Genomic DNA, 11,686 nt, shown 5'->3' with positions numbered 1-11,686 from the left:
AGGCCGGACATCTGTGGAAACGTGACCCAAAATCACGAATGGAGGAAATCGTTTTCCTTAATTGACAAGCACGAAGAAAGCGCGTTTGGCGAAGCAATCACGAATCGTGAAGTTGTGAGTTGTGCGTTGTGCGTTGTGCGTTACGCGTGGCCATACGCCCGTATGAGTGTATATTAGTCCATTTCTGCTCCACTCGTCACTCTACTCAAGGAGTGAGACTCTCTGTGACTCTGGCACGTCGGTTTGGGTCTAGGATTTCTGCAAGTCAAAAGTCATGTTGGCGTTCAAAGCGTCAAGCAACTAGCTCTATCAATCCTGAATTCCGCGACCGAACGGCACCACTCGTGACTCATTAACCAGCTCAGCCTTTCAACGTATCAGCTTTGATGTTGTTTGATGATGACGGCACGCTTCAAATCTAGAGTAGCGTCGTCTCAGAGAGCTAACAAGGAGCTTTTTGCAGTATACCTGCTCCGATAACTGCAGATTCAAGCTCATTTACGCGACTCGATCCAGCGCTGTGTCCACGGTTCTTCCTAACAGCATTCGTGATTCACGATTCACGATTCTCGTCTCAACGTGCGATACGATTTTGGTTTTTGCCAAGACGCGTCCTTAGCCCGATGGATTCAGTCAATCGGGCAATCTCGCACACTTACGACTTGCTCAGCTCTGGCAGCTCTTCATGTCGATCACGACATTCGTGATTCGGTCAAGCTTCCGCTCCGACCGGTGGAAAGAGGGTTTACATCATTCGTAATTGGTCTTTACCTGCGGTTGTCTCGATAAAGGTCAATCTTGGACCGGCGCATTTCGCGCCTCTCTCGGGTCACATCTTGACCTCCAACCTTGGCCCAACCTTTGAGCGGAATCACGATGACTGTGCAGTTATCCTGTGCGCCCAGCTCTTCTGCAAATGTCAGTACGTTCTGCGCTGCCTGAGTCGGGTGTTTCGCGTTCCTGCACAGATCCACCACCTCTTGGTCCGACATGACGCCACCGACACCATCGCTGAATGCAATCACGAAGCCGTAGTCGCTTCCGCGGATCACCTGCGAAAAGATCTCGGGCTCCACCGTGATGCCGACCTTTTTGAATCGCGAGTCGCCAAATGCACGCGTGTTGGCCAACGCACCCATCCATCTCGCCTCGCCGAACGAATCGGTGATCATTCCGGCGCCCATCTTGCGCAGTCGCTCTGACTCGGATCGATCGTCGGGATGGTGGTAACTAGTAAGCGGGACAGCCTTACCGTCTTTCACAGAACACATGAGCATGCGCGTGTCGCCTACATGTGCAACATGCAGACCCACAAATTCGGACGAATACCACGGGATCGAAGGCATGTCCAGCGAGTGAAGCAAAGCCACCGAAGCTGTGCTACCCCCAACATCGAGTTCAGGTGAACTCTGGATCTGTCGATCTGCGACGAGCCACGCCAGAGTGAGACGCTCGGCCATAGTCATGGTCTCTTTCTCCATTCCTTCGGGAGGCGGGATACGCTCGATCAGCTTATCCCAGCCTAGCTCTGCGCTTCCAGCAGGCAGTTCACTTCCAGCTGTCTTCTTGCCGAGTCCATCCACATTACCGCCGATCTTGACAGCCCCGTCTTGACGAGTAGGCTGGAGGATCGTCTTGCTCGAATCTTGCGCTTGACCTTCATCGCTCAACATATCGGACAACGAATCCGGCTTGGTGAGATGGTCCACTTGTTCCTCCGTGCTCTTGTATCTGACATCATCCTGCTTTGAGCCGGCCTCTGTTGTCTTGGCTGTATTTGCTAATGTCGGAGGCCGCCGTCCAGCGGCGGCGATGGCTCGCACAGGTTTTAGTCTATCTTTTCGCACCCATCGCTCGAGTACGCCTCCAGTGAATCGCCGAAAGTATCCTCCAAGTTCCCTTGTATACTGCACGGTATCTGTGACCATGTCCTTCTCGACGCTTTCGAATGTTCGGTGGAGTTGATCACGCAAGAAGCTTGACACTTGCTGACCACCATGTCCATCGAAGCACCCAAACCAGACCACCTGACCAGCCAGCTCTTCTCCGCCTGCTTTCTCTGGGTCCCACTCCAATGCAGCATTGGCCGCAGCTGCACCTGCAGCTGACGACGAAAGTGAGTGAAGCTTGAGGTAGTTGCGCCTCAGCTCGTCCACGGGCACGTGCAGACACGATACAGACGCGGTATCTTCTTGGTACGCGCGTGTACCACGGCTGGTCGACAGGCCGAACACGCCGCTGCGGGTCGACTTGAGCTGGACACGAACTTGCGCGCCGGCTGGCGAAACCGTACGGACAAACGTCTGCTGATGACGCCGCTGCTGAAAGTGACACCCACACGAGATAGTCGACAGGGTAGACGCGTCATTCTCCCTCTGCTTGCCTTTGCCTGGCAACAAAGAGGATGTTTGAGAGGCAGCAAATCGATCCGATGAACTCCTACACGTTGTATACACAGCAGATCGAATCTGGACCGATCGAAGTGGCTTGGACGGGGTAGACATAGCCGTTCGAAGACGGGAAGGTCCCGCGACCGCTCCGCCAGCCGACTTTATCATAGCTCATGTATCTACACTGCGATGTGTAGCACAGCACTGTATCGATGATGATGGCGTTGATGTTGATGAAGGAGAGAGCAAACCGGCGTCATAAGTTGAGAGTAGCCCTTCGGGCAGGGTCCAACGCAAGAATCATTCACGAATCGTGGTTGGGTTCCACGTTCCGTGTTCGTGGTTTGCACCCGCAGTCGCTCCGCTTTGCACACTTACAACTATGACTTGCAGCCGTGTGAGCGTTTCGTGTGATGACGGTGCATGCATCCACAACCCCGTCTTACCCGTACGTCCCATTCGGCAAAACTCATGATTCGTGATTGACGATTCGCAATCACGAATTGTTGGAGAAAAAAAATTTCAAAAAATCTCATCATCTATCGGTGATCGTCTGCGATTTGGGGTCGCGATTTTGGAACTTTATCGGGGATTGATTTCAAAGGTGCTCGATTCAGATCCGCCTCCACCCACGTTTTGGTTTTGACAGGCGCCTTCGGCGAAGAAAGCAAGTCGTGAGTTTTGGTTACCAAAGAAAAACGAATTCACGATTGGCTGCCAAAACTTGGCTTGACCCCCATCTCACAGACACTAAGAAAGGGAGGTGAACCTCATGAACCTCTTCCTTCACCTTGAACAGTACTACGTCTCATAAACGACGGCTCACATCGCACAATGATTGTCAAAGCTTCTTTCTCCACCTTGGCTGTGGCCACCCGGAGCGCCATTCTGCTGCCCAGCACTTCGACAGCTGTCATGACCACTACCAGAACATACTCTTCTACGTCCGTTCTCAACAAGGCATCTGCATCATCGTCGTCCAAGGATAAGCCCAACTCACTGCTTCACACATCTCAGCTCTCTCCCAGCGCACCGCCTCCCTCCAAGGAACCCTACTCCCCCGTCACAGTCGCCATCGTCAAGGGCCTAGCGAAATTGATGGGCTACAACTCGCTTACATCTACCTCGATCCGAGTCACCTCGGACTTGTACGATCGATGTGCTGAACGAGCTCATATAGAGCGAGCTTTCTGGTACGGTGACTGCGCTCTACCGGAAACCTACCAGACCTGGTTCCAGATTACGAATCTTCACGTCTACCTGCTTCTCGCGCGTTTCCGAGCATTCGACAAAGCGGCCAACAAGACGTACAGCCAAGAGTTGATCAATCACTTTTTCATCGATGCCGAGTCTCGTATGCGCGATCGATTTGGTGTTCAGACGTCTAGACTCGTCAAAGGGTATATGCGCGATATGCACATGCAGCAGCGCGGATCGGTGCTCGGATACGACGAAGGGTTGGCCAGTGGAGATGCGACGTTGGCGCAGGCGGTGTGGAGGAACATCTGGGGCGCTGGTTGGGGTACTGTGGCTGGCGTCAAGCGTAAGCTCGCAGGCGTCGATAAATTGGTCAAGGGCGAGAAGGACGATCCGGAGGGTCAGCCGGTATTGGCTAGGGATGCTGCGATTACGGATCCAAGGATCGCTTCGAGTCGCAATGCAAGCGTCTACGCTCGAGCGGCTGCTGAAAGTCTCGGCGCTGATCGCGCGAATGCAGACGCTTCTACACTGGCTTCCCAAGCGCACAATCCAGCTACGATGCCAGCACCTGCCAACATCCTTCCCGCCACCGACCCCCTTGCTGCTGCGCATCCCGAGTTGGCTTTTCCCTACCACCTCCACCGCATCGTCACCTTCATTCGTGCCGAGTCGCTCCGCCTCGCAAACCTCTCCGACCGAGAAGTCATGCTTGGCAGTTTGGATCCCAAATCACCACCAACAGCAACCTCTTCCGAACACACATCAAATGCCAACCTCAGCATCGCTGCTTTCCGTCGTATCTGATATGTATCCATACCTCACTTCTGCCGATTTGCTCATCGCAATCACCACCTGCATCCTTCCATCCCATGAGCAACACTTGTGTCCGCCTGCACGTGCCGAGAGCCGTCCATTGTAGCTGCTCCACCCCGCACAATAAGCCTCACTTCTTCCCTTCATGCCCCGGGTGCTACTCTGAAAACATACCGCCGCTGAGCGCATTGCGTCCCCGTCACTCTCGCATCATCCTCGCTCATCGCAGCCCATCATCCAATCAAAGCACCGATCAAACAAACATGTGACGCACTGATATTCACAAACGAATCAAAGTGGCCCTTGATCCGGTACCAACTAGGCCACATAGAGCGATAGTTGTGAGTGTGAACTAATGACAGACAGGGACTCATTTGTCATGACGCTTGAAAGGGTTGTGCAGCCTGGATCTGCGCTTCGATGGTGTACCTTGCGACTCGGCCATGGAGCGTGAATCATGTTCAAAGCTGGCACGAGACGCGTTTTCCGGTATAGCTGGCACTGGGATGTTGAGCCCAGCAGACAAACCAGCGCCAGCAGAAGAGGCGGGGAGGCCGTCGCTTGCGTACGCTGGCACCACTGGCTCGTCTATGGCTGGAACCATCAAGGCTTCTTCACCCGCCGCAATCTCGCTCGCCGATACCTTGCGGCCGCCGGGACGGATGAGGCTGCCAACACCTTTGGTAACACCACCGACACCCTTACCTGCAACACCAACCACACCCTTACCAACACCAAAGCCGACCTTGCCGACTCCCATGCCGACCTTGCCGACTCCTGTTCCCACCGTCATCACACCTCCGGCTCCAGCACGCCCCACTCCCGCGACTCCGGATGTAAACGTGCGGCTGATGCTGGTACCCTTTCGCTCGCGGTTTGTGACAAAGTCCGGCTTGAACACGAAGCGCAGCGTCACTTCCGAAGTATCTGTCGATCCACTTCCGGTGAGTGCGTACGTCTTCTCGAACGGCTCAAAAGGTTCGAGCACCGCCAGATCCACCTGCGCTTTACCAAGCTTGTCAGGCGTACCGACCTGGTCCCAGTCGTACGCCTCGAAGATGGCCTCGGCATGCACTCGAGAGGGCACCTTGAACTCTCCCAGATTCTCGTTGAAATCTGGGTTGAGCGTCTTCTTCACCACCTTGGACTTGGCCAAACGCTCGCCGTTGAGCACAAAAGCGAAGTACGGGTCCGAGCGGTTGCCTCGATCGGCGGCCCGAAGGTTACGAGCGTGGACCAGGTCTACACGGAGGAAACCCTGGTTGTTGACGCTCTCAACCGGTTCGAGGTGCAGGTTGATGGGAATATATCTGCACTCCATCACCACACTAGCCACCTGAGCGCCGGCGGCGTTATGAAGTCGCAATTCATATTGCGAATTGAGAGCCTTCTCCAGAACGTCCTTGGTGTTGCCTGCAAACTCGGCAAATACATCATCGTCGCCGTCGCCCGTTCGTAGTTTCAGGAGGAACTTGGACCAATCAAGCTCTTTGACCACCGATTCGCCCACCTCGTCCCAGGTATGGTGGGCCGTTCGTGCCTTTTCAGTGATGTAGGCGGGCCAGTAGCCATCATCGAACAGCACCTCAAGACGGGCGTTCTTCTTGTTACCCGGCAGCTGACCCTGCAAAATGTTGAAAACGATGATTCCGGACTGCTCTTGAAGAAGCTGCTCCTTGGACATGAAGATACCTTCCTCAGCCTTTTCAGCGACGGTGGAAGGACGACCGTTGGCAGCTGTCGTGGATGTGGTTGAATCCTTCTTGTCGTGGCCTAAAGCAGCAGCTGCTGCTCCTGCTGCTCCTGCACCGTTTATGACCGCACCGGACTCACTCGCGCCATTGACCTTATTAAGACCATTGGCTGCATCGGACCCGTTGGATACTTTGGACGTGGGCATCTCACCTTCTTCCTCGGGTTCCTCCAGAATAGCGCCGCTTTTTGCGACCGCTTCATTCTCTCGCTCGTCGAACTCGGCGCCCTTGAGGTTGACCGCCGGCAGGAACTCGCAGTCGAACTCGATCTGGCCCTTGTAGATACCGCGTCCCAGATGAATCTTGTCTTTGTGCACCTGCTTGCCAGTGCCCGTGTACCGAACTCGCGGATCGGCACTGTTCGACTCGGTAGCGAGCTGGGCCACGTCAACCTCGACATTGCCGAGAGAGCGATCTTTGCCCGTGTTCTGATAGTCCATGACCTCGAGTGTGATCTTCTCCCGCAGCGTGTGCACGGGTGCATAGAGGATCTCGTTCCACTCAGGGTTGAGGTTGTTGTTGACAATTGTTGAACCGTCGACGGCTTGTCCACGAGCGCGGAGCTGAACATAGGGATCCGACTTGCCTCCAGTCATACCCTCGACATTCTTGACATCCGTGGCTCGCTTGATCCAGAACTTGACGGCACCGATAGCGGGCGTGTAGCCGCTGCTTCCATTCATGCTGCCTGACATCTGCACTGGCTTCCATTGCGCCGAGATGCGTACACGACCGTTCTTAGAGCTCTTGAGCGGGAACCAATCTTGCTGCTTTTCCTTCGCTGCAAGCAGGTCTTCGAGTCGGATGCTGAGGTACGCAACCACTGGATCCGAGCGCAGGTCGCGATCGTCGAGAATCTCGACAGTGATGACAGCCTTCTTGCGGTCGGTGACGAGGAACTCGATCGGCATTTCAAAGATGGGATTAGTAGTGCGCTTGATGACGATTGTGTCCTTGACAACTTGGCCGTTGAGCTTGATACGACCTTTGGGGCACAGTTCTCCACCGAATCCAGAGCGCTTGTCGAGCTCTTTCGCTTGGTGAAGAGTGAAGCGGACAACGCCTGACCGAGTTTCGGGCAAGGGCTTTGGCTGGCCGTCCTCGCCTACTTCGGGCTTGAAGACCGGATAATACGAGAGTGAGTACTGGACCTCGCCGCGCTCCTTGGCGTCGAGGATGACGGGGGTGCTTAGGTGCTCCTGTTCAGGATCGTCCATGAGCTCCTTGAGGTCAAAGGCGGCCTGACCAAGAGTGGAATCGGGACGGTGCTCGTTGTAGTCCATGATGGCCATGGTAAGCATACCATTGAGGTTGTTGAGCAGCACGAACTTGGTCTCCTTGAACTGTGGATTCGCAGTACCTTTCTTGATGGAGGTTTTGGCGAGCACATCTCGGTTATCGATGGAGAGGGCAACGTATGGGTCTGGCGTGCCTCCACCGAGCTTAACACCCTTCAGATTGCGTGCTGACCAGATGTTGACCTGAAGGACACCAATCGCCGTGTCGAGCGGGGTTCCAGACATCATCTGCTCAAGGTTGATGGTGAAGACATTGGGGTTGTACATCATGGGCCCGAGATTGGCGTGGATCTGGCCCTGGATAAAGTCAGAAAGACCAGGGATGTTGCCGATGTCGAAGCCGAACGTGTTACCACCGATTGGCTTGAGGACATAGTCGATCTTGGGTGGCTCGATGAACGACATGTCTACAAGCTGCACATGAGGGAAGGCGCTCATGAGCTTCATGCGGAGTCGAATGTGTCCGACAAAGTTGATGTCCTCGAGCAAGATTGGGAGACCTGCACCCACAAAGCCTTTTCCGATACGGACGGTGAGGACGATCTTGGGATTGATCTTTTGCCTGGCCTGCTTGACGGTAAGGTCAAGAACATCACTAGGGGTGAAGTTAAACTTCCAGTCCATCATGACGACGTCTTCTTCGGTGTTGGGAAAGGTTCGAACTGAATCGATGCGAGGGGCTTTGGTGCCCAAGGTGAAAGTAGTCATGCGAATCGAGTCAAGGAATGAGGGGCAATTCTGCACCAAGATCTGGTCAACAATGCCGATGATAGTGGCTGAGAGAACAGGCTCATAGATGAGCCAGAAGCGCGATAGGAAGTGGTTGATCCATTCGGCCGACTCATGTTCCGAAACCATCTTCTTTTTGGCGAGTTCACGAGTGATATCGTCTCGCGCGCGCTGCCGAGTGCGGCGCATGCTTGCATTGTAGTAGGTTGAGCAGAAGGCACCGATGATGAAGATAGAGGCAAGACCACCACCGAGGCGCGTAGCAAAGTAGGTGAAAAGCACAGCGAGGATGATGACCGAGGCATTCCACCAAAAGTAGCCCAGATAACTCTCGCCGATAAAAGTGCTGATCAAGTCGCGTTGAGCCTCTTCTTCAGAGTTGACTGCTCGGTCGAGCGGAAGACCTCTAGCGGCAAGAGACGCAGCAGCCCAGCCTGCCACCGTACCAGGCGGAAGGTTGACATTGGACTGTCCGGCAGGGAGAGAGCCATCTGCAGCCTTTTCCTGTTCGTTGAGCTTTTCAACATCCTTGAGGCTGAGAGTAGGGTCAACCTTTTTGCCGCCAAGGTCACTGGCGATGCCTAAGCTTTCAGCGGTAGCTGGGGCGGTCTTGGGCTTGATGCGATCCATGCCCTTAGCAGCCTGAGCAGCTTTTTCTTGTGGCGTAGCATTTTCATCAAACTCAAGAACACGAGCACCCGCAGCCTCGTTCTGTTTCAACCGGGCGTTGATAGCAGCGTACTCGGCAGCGTCTTGCGCCTGAGCAGCGTTGATTTGCTCTTCGGTGGGCTCGGAGGGAGCAACAGCCGCAGACGCAGCTGCTGCGTGGTCCTTATGTTTGAGGATTGACGCCATGATGCGCAAAGGAGCTCAAAGCATCTGATCGCGATGGAGAATGTCAAGCGTGAATCAACCTCGGAGCCAGACGTCGCGCGAGTGAGGATGCCAGCGCGAAAGGAGAGGAAAGATGGTGGAAGAGATAAAAGGTGCTGCCGTCGCGACAGCTGAGCACAGGCGTTGACGAGCCAGGGCTCAGATCGTCACAGGGTTCAAGAAGGTGAATCTATCGGCAGATCCAGAGGACAGAATCGTCGGACGCTACGAATGCATGTGGCATGATGCCGATTCGGTAGCACAGCGGGAGAACGTTAACTGCAGCAGCACCGACCTAAAAACTCAATCTAAAACATACTGCACTTAAAGGTTGTAAACCCTGTCCGATTAATCGTGAATGATTACTCGTGACTGGCATGCCGCATGGCTGCACTACAGACTCGTGAAGGGTTGGCGAGTGGAAGTTTGGCTCGGCTTCTCCGTTCGCGCTCAGGCCATGCAGCACTCGTGACTTGTGGCAAACAATTCGTAATTGTGAATCACGAATCATGATTTGCACCCAACGTCGACACCATGCGCGTCGCCGACCTGTCAAGAGGGTCCAGACCACAAACACTCACGACTCACGCTGCATCTTGGTTGAGTTAGCAGCTTGCGAAGAACAAGCGACGCAGCAGCCTATTCACGATTCGAATTGATTGATACTCTTTTCTGTTAACTTGACCTCATGTCGGCGTCCTTCACATAGACGCTGTGACAAGAGTAGCATGCTGGCTCAGTCATCTCGCATGTTTGGCGTCCGATGTGAGGCTGACCTCACACACCGAGCAGTTGAGGCTCTGGTTTCTACAAAGGTGACGTGAAAGGGACCTCACGTGTTACTCCTTGACTGACCTTGTCGGCAGTCACATTCACGATTGCACAATCACAAACCTGAAAAGAGCCAAGTCTCGACGTTGATAGTGTGACTCGTGACTACAATTGGAGACAGATTGTGATTAGGGAAATGTGACGTGCTTTCGGCACCTGTCCGAGAGCAATTAGATACGCGAGCCGCTAGCGAACACATCAACGTCTGTGCTTAGCAGGAGCACACACTCCGCGACGGTGACCAGCAGATCTGCCGCCGTGATTCTCGGGATGGTACCCATCGGCAGAAGCACCTTGAGAGCCTGTAAAGTTGGGCAGAGATATTCCGGCCCCAGCACCAACCCCTCTGTCCTGATCGTGAGGCGCCGTGTCTTGGGGAAGATTGTCCTGCGACGAGACACTTGCTCCAGGTTGAGAAGCTCCACTCGACATCTGCTCGTCAGGTGCAGTTGGGACTTTGTCACCCTCGACCCCGTTCTCAGGTGTCGTTGGCGCCTCACCTGTCGGAGATCCGGCGTCCGTCTTACCACCACCGGTGAGCCCGCTTGCATCGGGAGCCGCACCGTAGCCCTCTGGCTGACCCACTGCAGGTGTTGAGCCCGTGCTGTCATCGGGAACAGTTGCTCCAGGCCCGTCTTGACGAATCATACCTGAACCCTTGGGCAGGCGAGCCCCACCGGGAGTCCCGCCGCAAACGGAGGTTACGATGCCGATTGGATCGACGTTTTGGCAGACACTTCGGTTGCGCTGATACTTGTCAGGGGCTGGATAGCCAGTCTTGTCCGTCTTACCACTGTATGGTGCTACGCTTGCATCGTCCTGCCTCTGCGAACCGCTTCGGTCGATGATACCGACCGGACATCGCACTCGCTTTGGCGTCAAGGCCAAGCCAGGGTTCTCACCGAGCATTCTGAAGCGGAACAAGCACGATGAACGAAGGCCTTCGGGGAGCGAGCAGCACGACTGCTCGTTATCTACGCCGCCATACTGTTTACCCCAATCGGTTCCCCATTGGCCGGTGCATCCCTGAGGCCAGGCTCCTACCCCGCCACCGGCCAGGTTGAGGTCCCAGCTGCCCTTGGGAAGCTCTTGGCTCGTGTTAATGTTCTGCACGATCATCTTGCGCACCTTCATCGTTTTACCGTTGGGATCTTGAGGTAAGAACTCGACTAAGTAGCATGCGCTTTCGATTGTGCCATCCGGATCATGGATATTGTAGGCGCCGTAACCATAAGCTAGCTCCGGGTCGACAGTATCCATCCATGGCGTGATACAATTGCAGGCAAACATGTTACCGCCTTGGCAGCCATTCTTTCCAGACAGCTGACTTTTCTGCGGGATCGGAGTGACGCCGTCCTTTTCGCACATATCCACTGGAGAATGTACAGCCACCTTGTCGCTGCTCCAGGCAAAAGCGGCGGGGCAACAGTCCCAGAATCGGGTAGCAAACGGCCCGGTTGGTGGATTGTAGGCTGTAGCAGTCGAGGCGAATGTGATAGCGGCAAACACGATCGGAAGGATCTGCTTCATCTTGTTGTTCATGGCTGCGACAGATCTTGACAAGCGTATTAAGGGGTATGCGTATCTGAAGGGCCAGCCAGTGACGGGAAAGATGAGGCAAGTATCACGGTGAGAACGAGGAGTGACCAGCACGCGGAAAGTTCTTGCGTTTCTGAGATCGATGCAGGACTTGCGATGCGACTTCTTATAGCTTCTCTGAAGCCTGACTCATTTTCGGTCGGCGGCGCACGGCCAGCAGGATGCCGGTGCGTGTCCTGAACACAACTTCTGGTGACGG

At 54.7% G+C, this 11,686-nt stretch overlaps 4 protein-coding genes across 4 annotated transcripts; 1 reads left to right on the top strand and 3 right to left on the bottom strand.

The window, feature by feature from the left end:
• Nucleotides 1-767: 767 nt before the first annotated feature.
• Nucleotides 768-2,504, bottom strand: UMAG_04819 (type 2C protein phosphatase PTC6; the record flags this gene model as incomplete). The annotated part of the gene is made up of 1 exon (XM_011393377.1): nucleotides 768-2,504. One exon carries the CDS (start codon nucleotides 2,502-2,504, stop codon nucleotides 768-770), a length of 1,737 nt encoding a protein of 578 aa, XP_011391679.1.
• Nucleotides 2,505-3,224: 720 nt separating this feature from the next.
• Nucleotides 3,225-4,394, top strand: UMAG_04818 (uncharacterized protein; the record flags this gene model as incomplete). The annotated part of the gene is made up of 1 exon (XM_011393376.1): nucleotides 3,225-4,394. One exon carries the CDS (start codon nucleotides 3,225-3,227, stop codon nucleotides 4,392-4,394), a length of 1,170 nt encoding a protein of 389 aa, XP_011391678.1.
• Nucleotides 4,395-4,773: 379 nt separating this feature from the next.
• On the bottom strand, nucleotides 4,774-9,039 carry UMAG_04817 (uncharacterized protein; the record flags this gene model as incomplete). Its single annotated transcript, XM_011393375.1, has 1 exon — nucleotides 4,774-9,039. The coding sequence occupies one exon, from the start codon at nucleotides 9,037-9,039 to the stop codon at nucleotides 4,774-4,776; it is 4,266 nt and encodes a 1,421-aa protein (XP_011391677.1).
• Nucleotides 9,040-10,086: 1,047 nt separating this feature from the next.
• Nucleotides 10,087-11,430, bottom strand: egl3 (endoglucanase 3; the record flags this gene model as incomplete). Its single annotated transcript, XM_011393374.1, has 1 exon — nucleotides 10,087-11,430. The coding sequence occupies one exon, from the start codon at nucleotides 11,428-11,430 to the stop codon at nucleotides 10,087-10,089; it is 1,344 nt and encodes a 447-aa protein (XP_011391676.1).
• Nucleotides 11,431-11,686: the final 256 nt, after the last annotated feature.

Source organism: Mycosarcoma maydis, chromosome 17 (assembly GCF_000328475.2).
Source record: "Mycosarcoma maydis chromosome 17, whole genome shotgun sequence".
NCBI classification, from domain to species: domain Eukaryota; kingdom Fungi; phylum Basidiomycota; class Ustilaginomycetes; order Ustilaginales; genus Mycosarcoma; species Mycosarcoma maydis.
Note: the sequence above shows the minus strand (reverse complement) of the source record. Positions and strands in the feature narration are given on the sequence as shown.